The sequence below is a fragment of the Bidens hawaiensis genome, unplaced genomic scaffold (genome assembly GCF_021521415.1).
Source record: "Bidens hawaiensis isolate Kalapana, Puna unplaced genomic scaffold, B.hawaiensis_p1.1 tig00042954_1, whole genome shotgun sequence".
NCBI lineage: Eukaryota > Viridiplantae > Streptophyta > Magnoliopsida > Asterales > Asteraceae > Bidens > Bidens hawaiensis.
The window spans coordinates 46,420-65,823 of record NW_027497614.1 but is presented as its reverse complement, the minus strand read 5'-3'; the positions used below and the strand labels follow the sequence as shown (position 1 = coordinate 65,823).

At 37.9% G+C, this 19,404-nt stretch overlaps 1 protein-coding gene and 2 pseudogenes across 1 annotated transcript; all 3 read right to left on the bottom strand.

Annotated features, from left to right (window-relative positions):
• Positions 1-2,285: 2,285 nt before the first annotated feature.
• LOC143593967 (putative F-box/FBD/LRR-repeat protein At5g25850) lies at positions 2,286-2,963 on the bottom strand (annotated as a pseudogene).
• Positions 2,964-6,176: 3,213 nt separating this feature from the next.
• On the bottom strand, positions 6,177-8,054 carry LOC143593972 (FBD-associated F-box protein At4g10400-like). The gene is made up of 3 exons (XM_077073415.1): positions 6,817-8,054; positions 6,607-6,729; positions 6,177-6,522 (listed from the first exon to the last, which is right to left on the bottom strand). The coding sequence occupies exons 1-3, from the start codon at positions 7,687-7,689 to the stop codon at positions 6,208-6,210; spliced, it is 1,311 nt and encodes a 436-aa protein (XP_076929530.1). The 5' UTR covers positions 7,690-8,054; the 3' UTR covers positions 6,177-6,207.
• Positions 8,055-17,324: 9,270 nt separating this feature from the next.
• On the bottom strand, positions 17,325-18,739 carry LOC143593975 (F-box/LRR-repeat protein At4g14103-like; annotated as a pseudogene).
• Between the last annotated feature and the right edge of the window lie 665 nt (positions 18,740-19,404).

The window sequence follows — 19,404 nt, the reverse complement described above, 5'->3', positions numbered from 1 at the left end:
CACTCCTTAAATCAATTTTAGAGAAAATCGTTGCTCCGTGTAGTTGGTCAAGAAGGTCATCAAAACGGGGAATGGGAAACCTGTATTTGATCGTGATTTTGTAAACGGACCGACTATCAATGCACATCCGATATGTGCCATTAGGTTTTGGAACCAACAAAGCTGGAACCGCACATGGGCTCATACTCTCTCGAATGAACCCCTTGTCAAGGAGTTCAGTGATCTACCGGTGTAGTTCTTCATACTCTTTGGGATTCATACGATATGCCGTTTGATTCGGGATGACAACTTCGGGCAGAAAGTCAATACAATGTTGAATTTCTCGAACAAGGGGTAGACCCGTGGGTATTTCAGATAGAAAGACATCATGGAACTCGGAAAGTATTGGTAGTACCTCGGGTGGAGAATCACTGGTTGTGGGATTGGTTTCAGTGATAACCATAGCAAATATTAATGGGGGCTTTGAGGCCCTAGTGAAATCCAAGAAAGCTGATTTGTTAAGTATGAGCGCTTCCGTTCCCGATTCACGTGTGTCAAGAGGAACTAACTGAACATTGACCCCCTCTTTTTTGAAATTATAAGTGTTAAGGAACCCATCATGCTTCGCGCGTCGATCATACTTCCCTGGTCGCCCCAACAAAATATGGCACACATACATAGGAATAACCTCGCACCAAATCTCGTCTGAGTAGCGATTACCTATGCTGAACTGTACAAGACATCGTTGATTAACTTTCACAACATTACCTTTTTTTAACCAGGTCAACTGATAAGGTTCGGGATGCGGTTCTACTTTTAATCCTAATTTCTCCACCATTACCGAAGCCACCATATTTTCACAACTACCGCCATCAATAATAATAGTGCACACCTTTCCTTTCACCGTACACCGTGTTCGAAATATATTGTTGCGAAGCCATAGATTGTCATCGACCGAGCGGGTTGGATTGGTGCTTAAAACCCGTTGAACAATCAGAGATTCGCCCTTATCTGGGTAAACAACTTATATTTTCTCATCCTTCGGTTGGTCATCTTCCGTATCATAAATAGGTAACGTGTCCTCTGTGAGAGTAACCATTTGAGTGTTAGAACATTCCCTTGCGAAATGGCCCATACTGCCACACTTAAAACATCTGGCCGGTGCTCGGGATGATCCCGTTAGGGTAGCGGACGAGGAGCTTCCTTCGGTTTGGCCCTGTCCGAATCGGTTTCCTGGTGGGGCTGGGGTTCTCGTGACTTCGGATCGGTTCGAGTTTGACCGAGAAAGCGGTGGCTTTCCTGTTACCTTCAGTTGTTTCTCCACTTTTAGAGCTAGTTGGCATACGTCGTTATATGTCCAATATGGTTGCAATTGGACAATATTGGTGATTTCAGGTCGTAAAACCCCAAAAAACGTGCAATAATTTGCTCTTCCTCCTCCTCAGCACCACACCTCATTCGTAGTCTATCAAATTCACAAATCACCTCCTAAACGGTGGTTGATCATTGTGAAAGACTTTGATATTCCAGAAACGCTTCTTGGTGAAAATTAACGGCAAAAACTTTTCGCGAAGTAGCTTCTTCATCTTGTCCTATGTTCTAACTTTAGACTTCCCTTCTTGAGCCCTCTTTTTCTTAACATGTTCCCACCATAAAGACGCATAATTACGGAGTTTAATGGCCACGAGTTTTACCTTGAGTCTGTCGGGAATGTCACGTAGATCAAAGATGCGTTCACAGTTTGAAGCTAGTCAATAAACACATCGGGTTGAGCTTTTCCATCAAACTCCGGGACGTCAGTCTTGACCCCCAAGTTTCGCAACGGGTCAGGCTAGGGTTCCATTCTTGCGAATGGGTTCCTCCGCTCATCTTGGAAAAACGGTTGAGGGCCGCCCCCTTCATCCCAGATGAGGGAGTCAGTCTCGGTTTCTTCATCGGATCGACTCTCTCGCTGCAATTCAAGGTCCCGGACTGGTTGTTGCAGGCGTGCAATCTCCTCGATGTCTCGTGGGTCACGACGATAGCCCTCGTTGCCTCAGTCGGCGTTTCTACGTGGATGTCTATACATAAGTCCTCCACGGTCGCCCATTGATCTCGTTGAGCTCTGATACCAACTGATGCAGTTTTTCGTATACAACCAAGTTGGATCGAACACAAAAACGAAAACAAGCTGGAACGGTTCTTTGAAAGTTTATTAATCAAAATCTCCCTTCAACAAAGAGAAACCCAAACAATTTAAAGACAACCATAGGCCTCTAAAAAAGACAGTAGGAAAATGAACTGAACAGTCCAACATAAATACTAAATTAAAGATATGCAAAGACATAAAAATTATTAAATAGTTCCAGCTGCAAATTATTTCCATCCAGACTAGTTGGGGCTGACGATTGGGCCGTCCACTTTAGTTGGGCCCACTGGGCTGACAACTGCATCACATCTTCTATTACAAAAATTGAGTAGAAAAGACCTCCAACAAATAGGTGTTCAAGATTAGGGACGTTGAAAACAATCTTGTTACAACATATAGAACTTGTTCGTATTAGTTTCAGCCGTTTCAAAGTTGGGATATTGAATATGTAATCTCCTCCGTCCGTGTCGCCCCATTTTACTTCCAAAGATTAAATTTCAAGCATTGGGCAACCACCGATAAGTTTAAGTACATTGGAATAAGAATCGGTATGAGTAACAACATCAAGAGTTTTCAGACAAGGAAGATTGACATGACACCAATACTCGCAAACATTATCACCGAATAAAAAACAACTTAACCTTAATGTTGTGAGAGTCTTACAGGTGAGCATGCTTAATGGAAACACAAGCCTGATAACTTTTATGTCAAGCTCGTTGACATTTAACTTGACCGCCCCGTTAATCCAACTTGATACACTCAAACTTCCAATCGACAGTTTCTAAAAGTGTAACCGAAATAGATTAATTTGTGATGCTCTACAATGCTTTAGTACCCCATCCACTAGTTTTGTCATCGATAGGGTAATTATCATCATCAAAATCAAGGTTGTTGACATACATCCAACTGTACCTCCAACTTTTGGATGAAATGGGGTTCGCACAGCAGGGGAGGCTCGGAGGGTGTGCCAGGCACACTCTCGACCGGGGCACATAAGTTTCGGGGACACAAACTTTTTGTATACATATTACATATATATGTTTTTTGTTGTTAAACATAAGGTTATTTGCAATGGTTTATGAGATAATTACATGCTTAAAATGGTTTTTGCTTATAATAAAACGGTCAATAAAAGTTTTATTCATATACATCAGTGAACACAAAATTTTCATTATGGCCTACGGGCATTTTTAATTTAGCTCGGCCGAGGTATTTAAATTCTTGGAGACGGCCCTGTCGCACAACGTATTTAGTAGGCATTAGAGAGAATGTGTGAAATAATCTCTACAGGCAACCCACTAAGCCTGTCTGAACTCATTCTTGGCTTCCTTAGAAAAATAAAAGAAACCCAAAATCAGAAATAATAATATTTGAATGTAGTAAAATTAATTAATGAGAAATCGGAATAACTTGATTCTAGTTTAGGGTTTTCTTTATTTTTTTTTTCTTTTTTTGTTTTTTCTTTTTTTGTTTTTTTTTTCTAAAATCACACTATATAACACAGGGCTTAACATAACATTGTATTGATGTATGCTATCGGAATCTTACCTACACCGGTAGTCGAAGAGATAACATCGGCGGTGGAGGCTGTGGTTATCTAATATTTAATTTTCTCAAACACCATGTAATTTATAGGTTCACCATAGGGATGACAATGAAGGTTTTGGAAGGGTTTAGGTATTTCCAAACTGATAGCTGATTATTAAATCCCGTCCCAAATCCGTTGGGCATTTATCTGGTATTTAACCGTTGGGTTTCGGGAATACCCATCAGATTTCGGGTTACCTGTCGGGTTTTGACAAAAATACATATCATGTATACCTGACCCAAAAATCGTCATGTTTCTATGGGGTATTGACAAAATATAACTAATTCACTTGTCAAGTAAAATTGAGAAGAATCAAGTATATTATTAGACACATCCATAGTTTTTAAATAAATGAATAATATTAACAATGAGACTATTGAAATAATTGATGTTTATTGAACGAGAATAATGAACACTAACAGCAATATAGTAATAGATTGATATTATTTAATAATTAGAATACACCATGTATAAATATACATATTAAAAAAAAGATATGTCTTGTATATAATCGAATAAATGGGTCAATGTTATTGGGTAATCCGTAATTGTGTCGGGTAATCAGGTATATTACAAATCCTAAACCCATGAAAAATTTCAAAACTAATCACAAGCCTGTCCCAAACCCTAATGGGCTGCGTAATACCTGTCTCAATTATGTCGGATTTCAAATTTTTTCATTGGGTTCGGGTTTCACTATGATCCCTACACTCCTTTAGTAAGTGGGCTTCTCAGTTGGACTATTAAGGGGGTGTCTATAATTGCTTATTTTAGAAAGTAATAAGTTGTTTGACATTGCTTTTTGTGTTGAGGGAAAAGTTAATAAGTCACACATTTGTGACTTATTAACTTTTTAAAAAGGAATAAGGAGGTGAGATAAGGAATCCAAACACCCACTAAGTTCGATTTTCTCTCGGTTTGTAGATGAGCTGAGGGATCTTTTCAGTTTGTAAACGAGTCAAGCACGATTAAAGGATACGCTCCAATTATTTTTTTATTTTTTTTATATAGATCTTTAATCAAGCAAACCACCAACTTAGCTCAAAATATGTAGGAGCAGATTTCGAGCAAGTTAGTGAAAATAATTTTAATCAAGTTACAAGACAAAAGTAAAGAGAATTGGTACCGGGTATTGATGAATGGAACACGTATTTGGCTAAACATCCGAACTCCTTTATTGAGAAACTCACTTAAAAGTCAAAACTCAATTACAATAACGAAACCCTACACGGTTTATATAGACCAAACCTAAACACGTTCGAGTCTAACTAGAATTCCTAAACAATAGATAATTTAATAATACAATTAAATAAACCTAACAACCTAAAACCAACATGTATTAGGAAGTATTAGGATCCATATATAAATTATGCCTTGCTCGCCAAGTTAGTTGCCTTGCACTTCAAGGAAGATCATTCGAAATTGCCAACAACAATTAGCTTACAAGTAGTAACATATCATGATGGCTGAAAACAAACTCAACGAATATAATCGTACCCAACCTTCGTAGGGATCGAAGTCATTACTCCTATAATCCAACAACAATGCCCAATTTGGATTTTGGATTACTTTTATGTTCTAATCAACACTTTGGCTATATGTTTTTTATTAAACTGTTATTTGACGATTCGGCTATCAAATTTTAGTAGGGTCTTTGACGATTTTTTTTCAAAGGCAAATTTCTTTGTACTCCATGAGGCTCGAATCCAGGATTTTTGGGGAGAACGGTCTTTGCCGAATAATAATCGATTTTTTGGCTTTGGCTAAAATTGAACTCTTTTAACCTTTTGATTTAATATTTTTTTTAAAGAGGACTGCAGGGAAACGTTTTAGTTTTTTTTGTTTTAGTTTTTAAGTTATGATATTTTTTCATTTCTTTTGAAATTTTTGTTGAGGGGTTTCTATATCCCAACCATACTTTTTATTTCCCTGACCCTTTATATTTTAACCTTTACATATTTTGAAACATAAAAAGTAAGTATCAACATGATACATACAATTTGGATGTTCACACAAAATGCAAATGCAAGTCACACAAGCCAATCCAACATTCCAACTAGGCTGTTGCATTGAGCAAAAGTAAAATTGTGCAGAAATGCTAATTGGTAAACCCTCGGATACAGAAAGCATAGTCAATAGAACAACTTCAAATTACTAAATTCATAAATTATGTCACCGAACTATCTGTTATTCTTTCGGTCCGGTTATTAGCTAGTAAGATTTTATTTCCTGTTTTCATGCTCATTTGTTTGCCAGAACATGGCATTACAAAATAACTTTATTTTATATGCATATGTTACAAGTGTGAACTTATCAAAACAGTATGAAACAAATCAAGGATTTATTTATATAATGACAATAAGTCTCTAAAAATACACATCACATATGAAATAGAATTTATTTGAAAACTTAATTTAACTGCAAAATTTACTTATACGAAATGAAATGATAATAGAATACTAATTGTCATACCACTCTGCAGCCTACTCTTTAGTCCTGACAGTCGAACTTCTCAATGCCCCGTTGCCACTTTAACCACCCTAGGCCCGCTTGCCCCTTGAAACTGAATCTCACAAGACCCGGAAGCCACCGAAAGCTCGCTCAACTTTGTGCACAACTGCATTTCTTCTTCAATGCTCCCGCTTTCCAAAGTGATTCTTACCGTCTTCAAAACCTCTGCATTCCCCAAAATGTACTCCAGACACTCCATCTCACACGTATTCCATGTGCGTGTTGAAAACTTGATGGTTGTAAGGGTTGCTAGCATACAAGCGGGAGCCAACTTCGGTTCGATCCACGAAGAATCTCCCCAACGATATCTTCCAGACTTTTGTTTTAAAGATAGACAAAAAGCCAATATTATAAAAGAATAATAAAAGAAGTTCATAAGTAAACAACTAAAGTGCCTTACCTTTTTAATACAAAGATGCTCCAACGCGGGACAGCTTTTAATAAACTCTCCAGAATGCGGAAAACCCTTCAAGTTCAACCGCTTCAAGTTTGGAAAGACGGGCAGAGGTGAACTGGATAGAAACTTCAACAAAGAACAGATTCGTTAGTTACAAACCACAAAGAGCAAACACCAACTAATAAACGATAACTTAAAAGGCGAAGGGCTTACTTCTTGAATTGTAAGTGATTTAACTCCACTTATTCCCCTCATAAACTGACCCCAGAGGTCAAACATTGTATACTCATATGAAACTTCACAATCAAATGAAACCGACACCTCAACCGATGGCGGCAAATCGTTCACGACAAACCACGAGCCCAGCATACCACCAACAGACAAGTGTTCAAGATTAGGGAAATGTAAAACCACTTTGTTAACAGCATTATTACATCTTACCAGTGTTAGGTTAAATCGTTTTAAAGTAGGGATATGAAATACGTAATCTCTTCTGTTGTCGCTGAACATTACTTCCAACGATAAACTTTCAAGCACCGGGCAGCCATGGATGAGTTTAAACACATTGACAAACTGATTAGTATAAACAACAATATCAAGCGTTTTCAGACAAGGAATATTAACCGAAGACTCACACTCCCAAACATCATTTTTCGAGCCACTCAAATCTAATCTTAACTTTGTGAGTGTCTTGCACGTAAGCATACTTAAAGGCAAGTCGAGTGGGATAACTTGTAGGTCAAGCTCACGAACATTTAACCTAACCGCCTTATCAATCCAACTTGAAACACTTGACTTGGAAACCACCTTATTAGAAAACCGTAACCGAAACAACTGAAGTCGAGACGTTTTACAATTCAGCACTCGATCAACAAACTTTGAAAAGCTATCTAAACCACTGACGGAATGCGTAATAGTATAATCAAAGTCAAGATTGGTAACCAACATCCAACTATACCTCCATCCCTTCGACAAAATGCTAGTTCTAACCGCATATTTCTTAGGCATTAAAGAGAGTATATGCGAAAGAGTGTCTTCCGGCAACCGGCTAAGCCTATCATCTACATTCTCCCCTATTGAGCTCATGATTCAAACTTCTTCACTTCCTAATAATATTAAACAAACAAGTATCAGGAAAAAAAAAACCTAAATTATAAATACCCATAATGTTTAAGTGCATATCTTAAGAAAGTAAACAATACCCATATTGTATTTGAACTTAAATTATGGTTTACAATGCAAACTTACTTGAAATTAATAGAGAATAATCCTACAGTATTACCTGTGTAATGAAACTGAAATTAATAAAGAACTGGAATCGCTTACATGAATTGGATTGTCTAAATGAAATTCATAATAGGCTCTTTGTAGTACAAAATCTTATAAATAATTGAAAAGTGTTATTTGATCAATTGATTCTGTTTCCCCAAACCTTATCATTAATTAGAAAAAGTGTTATTTGATGAATTTATTCTGTTTCTAAACTTTTACGATTTGTTACAAAGTTTCATTTAAAAGGAGAATAGAATGGAAGGGAATTAGTACAGAAAAGAACAACATATGATTTTATTTCATGTTCTTTAGTTTCGTTTAATATTTATATTGGAGAAGAGAAAGGAAGGGAATTAGGACAGAAAACAATAAGATATGATTTTATTTTATGTTCGTTAGTTTCATTTAATATTTATATTGGATAAGAGATTGGAAGGGGATTAGGACAGAAAATAATAAGAGATGATTTTATTTCATATTCGTTAGTTTAGTTTAATATTTATATTGAAGAAGAGAAAGGAACGGAATTAGGATAGGAAACAAGACCCCTCGCTATGGGGTGGGGTTTGGGAGATGGCGCATGCCGTTTGGGCGCTCAACACTATCAAGGGCGTCCTTGGTGGTGGGGCATCGTCTTGCCCATCAACCCAACGGCCGGCGCCATTGTTTGAAAATTGGTGGGCCCCCCTTAACGGCTAGTTAAAAAAATTTAATATAATTATTTTTTATATAATACAAACCATTTTTTCAATTTTTAATCAAACAAATATCAAATTTCACTCAAACAAACTCTCAAATTTCACTCTAAAAATCTCTTAACTCTCTATCATGGATCATTTCTCAAATTTCACAAGCTCGAGCTCAAACCCGAACACAAGCTCGAACTCAAACCCGAACCCAAACCCGTGGATTCGTCTAAAAGGTGGTGGGCTAGTATGCTCGCAAACAACAATGACCCTACCAACCCTTCTATGCCAACCAACATCTATCCATAATGCCTCCAGGCTCCAACTATACAACTGTTTCCCAACGATATGTTGTATCGAATACCAATGTCGTTTATGCCTCCGTCACCCAAACCCAAACACCCCAAACCCCAACACCCGAAACCCAAGTAGACGAACCGCAAGTTTGTCGCAACCGAAATCATCAAAAGAAGGTTGATGCCGATCAAACAACTACCGAAAGGGCTGAAAGAAAAAAGTGGGAAGACGACGAGGAAGCGGCGTTGGCGCAAGTGTGGATCGACTCATCCGAAGACTCAATTGAAGGTAAATCATCAAATTATTTATATATATTTCATGTTTTATTTTTTTTGTTTACTAATACTAAAGCTTTTATATGTATCGTAGGTGACGGTAAACGCAACGCGGCATTTTGGGCAGAAATACATAGTAAGTTCTTTGAGATAATGGGTCGAGGTCGCTACCGCGAGGATGATTCCGTCTCCAACAAATGGAAGGCAATGGTTTTAAAAATGAACAACTTCTCCAAAGTTCACAATCGCGTTACAAACAATAGAGGAAGCGGCACTAACGGTGCTGACCTTATTGAGACTTGCTTGAAACAATACAAGGACCTTCATAATCATGATTTCGGTATGTTGAAAATTTTGAGGAAATGCACGAGCTCGCCAAAGTGGCATCCGGTCTCGACATCTTCACCGCGACCGTCCAAATGGTCAAAAACAACGTCTACTTCGGTCAATCAATCGCCGTCTCAAGTCGGGTCGGATGCTCGTTCTCAATGTAGCTTAAACGAGGTTGATCCCGGTTTTCTTTTTGATTAACCGGATGAGTTGCCACATCCGGTAGGAAGAGACAAGGCCGAGGCGGCGGCTAGAGGTGGGGGATCTTAGTCTTGAACGACATCCTCGATGAGTTCCGATGTGAGCGCGCGGTTTGACAACTTGGAGCTTGCACTTAAAGAGTTTTGCGAGGAGAAAAACACTCAAAAAATGAATTCAAGATAATACATGAAGAAAGAAAAGCGATGCATGCGGAATACAAATCCATGCATGAAGAAAGAAATAAGGCTAACTCGAAGCGGCAACGAGAGAAGGATTTCAAGCTCCTCGCAAAGGATCTCTCGCATCTAGATCCGGCCACGCGAGCGTTTTTGGAGGAAAAAAAACAAGGATAATGGCAAAATATGCAAACGAGGACGAGGACGCTGAATATTAGTTCTATTTTTTTGTTTTTTTATTTGTATGTTTTTTTATGTACATGTTTTCTTTATTTATATCTTTTTTAGTTTAATTTAGTCTGATTTTTATTATTTTTGTATTTTAAGTTTACCAAATTTGTTGGTGTATGGGGTTTTATAAAAAAACAAAAAATTAAGGGCTTCGAAGCCCCCTCACCATTGAGGGGCATCTTTGGGGTTGGGCTTTGAAGCCCCAGTGCTCACGTGACGCTGGTCACGTGAGCACTGGGGAGGGGCTTTGAAGACCCTCACCATAGAGGATGGTCTAATGGAAAGAAAAATATATGATTTTATTTTGTGTTCCCGAGTTTTATGAATAGAAGAGGAAAAGAAATAAAATTAAACATTTCACGTGTTTCCTAGTAAGAAAGAAAAGAAAGTTACACTTTTACTTTTATACCATTTACTTAAAACTAAAATAAATATGGGATAACATTCCTGGGCTAGAGTTCGATACATTCAAGACTTCTCAAGACTCTTTGTTCTCGTGATTAGTTTTTATTTAATTGTATACAAACGCTAATATTTGATTATCCTTGTACAGTTCGAGTCAAATGAACAAAAAGGTTGCAAACATCACAGTTACGAAATGAAGTTCAAGTTCAATAATGTGTGATTACGAAAAGTCATCTACTAGTCTACTACTACTACTGCAAATTCCCAATAAAATATGTAAATATTAGGATTGTTACACCTTTGCACAGTAACATGATTACTACAAATACCTATTTCAAATAGAATTAAAATAAGAAATGATAATATCAAACACTATATTATGTTTACATATTGAAACCATGAGTTTAAAAGCTAGATTTCTGAAACATATTCGAGACAATCCATCATTTCAACCAATGTTAAAGACTTAAGAATATTCAACTTTAGTCACATACCTAATTCAATGTATTCTCTGGATGCTCTGCAAAAAAAGGTAAATGAATTGAAGAAAGTGTACCTGGAAGCTCTGCATAATAATTGATACGTAGGTGTAAACAATATGGTTAAATCAACCTAAAAAATATTGAGGGATGGAACTGATATTTATAATATATTATTACAAGAGTTGACCCAATAATAGGAAATAGAATAACTATACAATATTAACAAATCTTATCAAATCCATTTATTGATTATCAAATATACGCCTAATACTCCCCCCTTCAATCGAAATGGTGGTGGTTCGAGCCGTAACATCGAGCGGAAAACTTCAAATGGAGCACGCGAAAGGCTTTTGGTGAAGATGCCAGCCACCTGAAGATTGGTAGGAACAAACATGTATACAACTTCCCAGAAGTGACCAGTTCTCGAATAAAATGATAATCCAGATCAATATGCTTTGCACGCTTATGAGAAACCAGATTTTGAGTCATAAATAGAGCATTGTTGTTGTCACAAAGAAGTGTGGGTCGATCGGGAGGCATAGCGTTAAGCTCCTGCAACATATGAGTTATCCAGACTATCTCAGCAGCAGTGTTCGCCATGGCACGATATTCTGACTCACAAATTGAATGAGAGACAGTGGGTTGCTTCTTTGCACTCCAAGACACAAGATTACCTCCCAAGAATATTGAATAACCATAAGTGGATCGCCGTGTCTCAATGCAACGAGCCCAATCAACATCCGAGTAACCAACCAAGGATGTTTTGTGAGGCTTACTAAAAGTAAGGCCAAAGGATAAAGTGCCTTTAACATATCTTAGAATACGCTTGACTGCTACGAAGTGATCCATTGTTGGAGCATGCAAAAATTGAGATACTTGATTAACAGCATAAGAGAGATCCGGTCTCGTGATCGTTAAATATTGTAAAGCTCCAACAAGGGACCGAAAGAGAGTCGGGTCTGAGAATGGTTCACCGTCCGAATGAAACGATTCATGTGGAGCTAGTGGCGTAGTAATTGGTTTCGAATCAAGAAGCTCGGCTCCTTTCAATATGTCAGTGGCATACTTCGATTGCGTTAACAAGATACCCGAGTCGGCATATATTACTTCAAGGCCCATAAAATAATTAAGATCACCTAGATCTTTAGTTGCAAATTCAGTATTAAGCCTTGAAATATACTTACCAATTAAGATCTCGTTGTTCCCGGTGAGAATAAGATCATCAACATAAACGAGAAGATACATGATGCAATTATCTCGTTTGTATATAAATAACGAAGTGTCGGCACAACTGCATACGAAGCCATAAAAGACAAGAAATGAGCTCAATCGCTGAAACCAGGCACGTGGGGATTGTTTGAGGCCATATAAGGCTTTAGATAACCGGCACACATGATTTGGAAAGTTCGAGTCAACAAACCCAAGGGGCTGCTCTATGAATACGGTTTCATTGAGATTGCCATTTAGAAAGGCATTCTTGACATGAATTTGGTGTAATTTCCAACCGTTTAACACCGCTTGGGAAATAACAATACGAACTATAGAATCGTTAACAACAGGACTAAAAGTATGAGAAAAGTCAAGTCCCGGAACCTGGGTGAAACCTTGAGCCACTAAACGTTCCTTGTAGCGTTCTATCAAACCATCCGAGTGGTATTTGATACAATACACCCATTTGGACCCAACCACATTAGAAGAGGCGGGTCTTGGAACAAGAGTCCAAGTTTGATTCCGTTGTAAAGCATTAAGTTCTTCATGCATTGCATGTAACCATTTTTGATCCTTGGCTGCCGATTTGAAGCCATGTGGCTAAGTAATGGCGATCAATGCCATGTGGAGAGGATGACTTGAGAGGGAAGCAAGGTCGGAAAAATGCCTAGGTTTGAAAATACCAGATTTGGACCGAGTATGCATATTATGAGTGGAGGCATTCGGTTGGTTTGGATTGGAAGTGATAGGTCGGTTGGTTTGGTTTGCGTCCGGTGGGTTAGCATCGGGCAGTGGCGTGGGTTGTGGACTGGAAGGAGTATGTGGGCTTGGTGGTGGAGAGTTCGGTGGAGTGGGCTGTGGGCTAGGAGGAGGCGAATTCGGTGGGTCGGGTTGTGGAGCAGGCGGGTTTGTTTGTGGTTTGGATGAAAGTTCACACATATCACAAGGTGAGAGAAATGGGCTGGGTGTGTTGGATTGAGGAGTATGTGAACTTGTGCATGGGCTTGATGAAGTACTAGGTGTTGGGCCGATTGGGTTCGATGGTTGGTCTGGAAGCTGTAAATCATCCAAAAAGGTAGAGATCTCCATTTATTAATGCCATTAGCCTCGACAACCCCTTTGAAAGGGAAAACCATTTCATTAATCTTGCATGACGAGTGACGTAGATTCGAGAGGAGGATGGATCAAGACACCGATAGCCTTTATATTGAGAGCTATAGCCAATAAAGATACACGGCACACTACGGAGCAAGTTTGTGTTTTGAGTAATCCCGTAGATATGGAAAAACTTGGCAACCAAAAACCCGAAAATATGCATATTGAGGCTTATGATCAAATAAAGCTTGAAATGGCGACCTGTGATCTAATAAAGGAGTATGTAGCCGATTTATGATGTATGTTGCCGATTCAAAAGCTTCAACCCAAAATTGAGCTGGAACATGTGCATTAAAAAGCATGGCAAGGCCCGTCTCAACAATATGCATGTGTTTACGTTCCGCATGCCCATTTTAGTTGGGGCGTGTATGGACATGAAAAACGGTGAAAAATTCCATTGTCTTCCAAGATTTTGCGAACCGTGTGATTCACAAACTCTGTCCCGCCATCACTTTGAAAGACCTTGATCTTTCTTCCACATTGAGTTTGTACAAGGTTAATAAATATTGATAGAATGGCATAGAAACCGGTCTTGGTTTTCAATGGATAAAACCATGTGAACCTGGAGTGACCATCAATAAAACAACATAATATAAATAGTCATCTTTTGACCCGATTGGAGAAGGTCTCCATAAATCACAATGAATAATATCCAATGGGTGTGAAGACCGTATTAAATTAACATCAAATGAAAGTCTCTGACACTTGGCCAGTTGACAAGAAACACAAATGTTTGGTTTGGGCAAAACCGAAGTAACAGACAATGCCCCCAACTTATTTAAAACCGAAATAGTGTCAAAACAAAAATGGACCAAATGAGCATGCCAAAGTTCAAAAGATGCCCGATTAGAAACTGAAGCAACCAAGGTTTGAAGAATCTCCTTCAACACGTAAAGACCATTTTCACATACCCCTTTAGCTAGTACCTTTTTTGTTATCCGATCTTGAATGTGAAAGAACGGATGAGATAAAAGTACATCAACTGGGTAATCAGATGTTAATTTACTGACCGATAAAAGTTTCTTGGCCAGATTTGGAATGACCAAAACATCCCGTTACTTAATATGATCGGAAATAATTGAATGACCCGTATGAGTGATAGGGAGTGACTTACCATTGTCAAATAGAAAACTTTGATTACCTTGATAAGGGGTTGACTGGTGAAGAGAATCAAAGTCTGGAGTCATGTGTGCAGTTGCTCCCGAGTCAATATTCAAGTCTGGGGTATTGTTAGTAACATGGCACTGAGCATGAAACGCCTTTGCCAAGGACTCATCGGAAGGTGCGTTTTGCTTAGCATATTTAAACAGATTTGGACAAGAAGTGGCAGAGTGGCCATGAGTTTTGCAGATTTGGCAACGAGGGAGACGTTTCTCTAATGAACGATCCTGACTTTGAGAGTGTCCCCCAAGGCAATTTTGGCCCATGTATGTCCGATTATTTTGACCTATGTTGTACCCCCCTCTAGTTTGTTGAGCCGTGAAGGCAGCAGGAGGAGGAGTTGTACCATGAATGGATTGCATAAAGATCTCTACTTTCGGATTGAGTAACAAGATCACAGAATAACGGGGCTGGTTTAGTGGTTCGTATAGAAACAAAAAAAATTTCAACAGACGGTCCTAAGCCACTGGAAACCAATGGAACTTGTCCATTTCAAGAACCGGATGATCGATGGCTGCTAATTGATCACAAATATATTTTAATTTCCGACTATAATTCGTGTCATAAGAAGTGCCCTTGGTAAGTTGTCGAAGGGTGTCACAAAGCGAATATACGCGTTCAACAGAGGAGTTGCTAAACGTGGATTCCAGAGCTAACCAGATATGCCGAGCACCTGCTATGCCAAGGACTTCAGAAGCAACTTCCTCGGTTAGGGATGCATTTAAGATAATAACGGCCTTTTGATCTTGAGCCGTCGGGGTTGGGAACTATTTTGTTGTCAATGGTGATAGTGGTCGACGGCTTGATGGATGAACCATCAATATGACTGAGCAAGTTTTGAAAGGAAAAGATGGGTAACATAATTTTTCCAAACAAGATAATTAGTTGGGGTGAGTTTGAGGGTAACGAGATGTAGGAGAGTACTCATGGATAAAGAGTCCGATGAGGAGGAAGAAGGGGTTTCAGCCATTGAAGGGGAGAAAGAAAGGCAGTGGAAAAGAAGAGGGATAGAGGGAAAGTAGGATCAAGATTTGGCTAATACCATGTAAACAATATGGTAAAATCAATCTCAAGAATATTGAGGGATGGAATTGATACTTATAATATATTGTTACAAGAGTTGACCCAATAATAAGGAAATAGAAAAACTATACAATATTAACAAATCTTATCAAATCCATCTATTGATTATCATAATAGTAGGCAACGAGTAGACACATGACACCTTTGACCGCTATCAATAGTGCCTAAACTACTCACTTGAATGCACAAAATAACTTTGGTATTTAAACAAAAAATAATAACCTTGGTAATAAAAACCTGATTAGCACTATCATTATGCAGTAAATTCATCAGCTTTTGGTAGCTTACTAAAATACACCTGGTGTAATATTGTAACCCGTCCCTTTTTCTGCAATTAGACCAAATTCTCTCTGTAAACACAACTCAGAGTAGCTGCGATTGCAACTGTGATGTAATGTACATCCCGAAAACTTCCGTGCCAAATTTGCCAACTTTAAAAGTTGATGGACTAACTTTTCATTATGCCGCGAACATAGGTCGCGTTCGTTCAATAGTGTTCGTGAATGTTCGTTAATGTGTTTGTTTACGTCCACTTGGTTACGTGCATCAGATTATGTTCGTTTATGTCCGTCCGGTTAGGTTCATGTATTAACATTTTACTATTTATACTTGTACTTATTTATTTTACTATGTAAATTGTTATGTTTTGATCACTATGTACACTATGAAATTCTTTTTGGATATTGTGAGTGTAATTCCGGATCTATGGCTGAAGTTGTCTTGATTTATGATTATTTTTCTCAAACTAATATGTAATCTTTTATGTTCATTTGCTCGTTAGGGTCGTTTATGTTTGCCTGTCTAATAGTGTTTGTTATTGTCCATTAGCAGATGTTATGCCCGATAGTGTTCATTAGTGTTCGTTTACAATATTAATGAACGAACATGAACAAGCTCAATTCCTTAATGAACGAACACGAATACGAATTTTCGTTCGGTGGAGTGTTTGTGACCATATGTTTGTCCAACAAAAGCTTAACGGAGGAACACGAACAATGTCTTGTCTAGTTATCAAAAGGTTTTTTAATGACAGTAGTTAGAGTTATACATGTTTTACTTGTCACGTAAACAACAGTTTAGCTTACAAATGCCCATCAAAAAAGAAATATAGCTTACATATACTTATAATTGTTTTGTTCTGTTTTCATTTTAGTTATGTTTATGAGCTAATTTGAGTTAGCCTTAATATACCGGTTGTTTGTTAATCATTATACAGCACTTGGTAAAAAGGTATACGCATATTTATTAAAACCATTCGATGTAATAGATAGTTAGACTTTAGCAAACATTGATCATGTGTTAAGTAGACAGTGTTATTCTGTTATAGTTCGTTTTCATTCAAATTTTAAATCCGAATAATTAAATAACTATGAGCTGCGTAACTACGTGTTAACCTTTGGATCACATTTTATTGGATGACCATGATTATGTCTCTTAAATTCCATGAGACATGACAGAAGGGTTCAATCCAGAACTTTAAAAAAACAATCAAAACCACATCAACGAATCGTGTATGGGTTGTAGTAAAACTAAACTCCTGTCAAACCATGTAAATTTAAGGTTTTATTTCTTTATGAACTTGAAACGAAAAGTAGAATAAAACTACATAGACATGACCATCAAATCACCAGTCTTAAATCAACATAGATAGTTTATAGTTCTAAAAGAGAAGACCGAGTACATGCACACATCATAATACCATATGAATATGTTCATTGCATAATTAATGATAAAGAATAACTTCAATGAAAATGGATCTCACAACACCTTGAAGCCCGAGGAGGAAGCGTAACTAACTCTTCCATGAAAATGAATCTCACAACGTTTGGAAGCCCTAGGAAGAAGCTTAACCCACCCTTCACCCATCAACGGCGGTGCTTCTACTTCGATAGAGTTATCCCAAGCGATTGCTACTGACTTCAACACAACTGCATTCCCCAACATGTATCCCAAAAACTCCATTTCAGACTTTAGCCCTTCGCAAATTGAAATTTTGATGTTTGTGAGCATACATGCTGGAACCAACGCCGAGATAATCCAACCATCTTTTTCAGGCTCCTGTTTTCAACACAAAAACGATAGAAAAAAAATCAATATTATACAAGGATAAATTAACAAAAATTAAACCCAGTAAAGGAGAAACATCATCAAACCGGTGAAAACGACTGAACTACTCTCCCAACGCACAAATATTTCAGCTCAGGACAACTTTCAAGATACTGAAGGATCGGTCTAGAAATCCAAAGACCATTCAACTCCAAGTGTTCCATATTGGGAAAGACAGGCAGAGGTTCGTTGGTTGAGGGGGAACATGGAATTTGAACCGAGAGTGATATAACCCCACTTAATCCCTTTAGAAGCTCACCCCATAGGTGATCAAATCTTATTTGATGAAATGAAACAGAAGCCTCAATCAAAGATGACACATCCTACACCACAAATTTCAAGTGCAATACACCTCCAACAAATAGGTATTCAAGATTTGGGACGTTTAAAACAACTTTGTTGTTAGAGTATGGATCATTTAGCCATGTTACTTTAAGTCGTTTCAAAGTGGGGATATTGAATAGGTAATCAACATCATCTTTTGCGCACCATATTACTTTCAAAGAGAAATTTTTAAGCATTGGACAACCACTGATAAGTCTAAGTGCACTAACAAAAGGATCAGAAGAAACCGCAACATCAAGAGTTTTCACACAAGGAAGGTTGACATGGCACGGAAACTCCCAATAAAATCTATCGTAGGCACCACTTTGTAATCTTAATTTTGTAAGTGTCTTGCACGTGAACATGCTTAAAGGCAACCCAAGCTTCATAACTTGTACGTCAAGCTCGATGACATTTAGCTTGATCGCCTCATCAATCCATCTTGACACACTCGAGCTTCTAACCTGCATTTCAGAAAAGTGTAACCAAAACGATTGAAGTTGAGACGTTTTGCAAAGCTTCATTACCCGATCCACAAACTTGGTCAAGATTTTTTCGCCATGGAAGAGGTGAATATCATCGATATCAAGGTTCTTTACCAACGCCCAAGTGTACCTCCATCTTTTTGATAAAAAGCTAGTTCGCACAGCGTATTTAGTAGGCATTAGAGCGAGTATTTGCGATATAATCTCATCGGGCAACATGCTAAGCCTATCGCGTACATTCTTACTTACATGTTTCATCTTCACTTCCTAATATATTAAACAAACAAACAAACAAACAAGAATCAGAGTAAATACCCAAATATTTGTGATGAAATTATGAAACAAGCAAACTGTTAAGTTCAGAATCAAGAATCAGATCGTAAATAATATTCGAATCGGACTTGTATTTGAACGTAAGTTAGGAAATGAAAGTGAAAGAGAAAATGTGATTGGAATGGCGTACATTGATTTGATCTTGAATGAATCAAAGTGATTGTGGTGATTGATGAATGAAGGTCCCAAAGCTCAAAGCTGGTCGTACAATGATTTAACTGTGTGAGGAGTATATCAAAATAATTACTTTTAAAACGAAAATAAAATCATATTAATGAATTACGATGATGACGAGAGACTAGATGTGTATGTGACTTATACTAGTTGGATCTTTGAACTGAGCGGGTTTTATCCTCCGGGTAAGTGTTCACGGGCGTTGGCCTTAGGTGAGGGTTTAGATCGAAAGACAAGTGCATCCCAATGTGGTAAATTTAGCCAATAACCCGTTTAGAGAATTCGTTGGACATTCAAATTTTCCTTTTTATTGAATTATTATTGTAATCGATCATTCAAACGTGTTAGTGCTATTTATAATTATTTTGTAAAAATTGATTTTGGTATAAATCATGTTAAAAAGGTGCAATTTACAT

Coding starts and splice junctions, on each gene's coding strand:
- LOC143593972 (XM_077073415.1), bottom strand. CDS start 7,689: ATGAGCTCAATAGGGGAGAATGTAGATGATAGGCTTAGCCGGTTGCCG. Junction 6,730..6,816: donor AATCACTTACAATTCAAGAA/GTAAGCCCTTCG, acceptor TCTTTGTTGAAG/TTTCTATCCAGTTCACCTCT. Junction 6,523..6,606: donor AGCATCTTTGTATTAAAAAG/GTAAGGCACTTT, acceptor TTAAAACAAAAG/TCTGGAAGATATCGTTGGGG.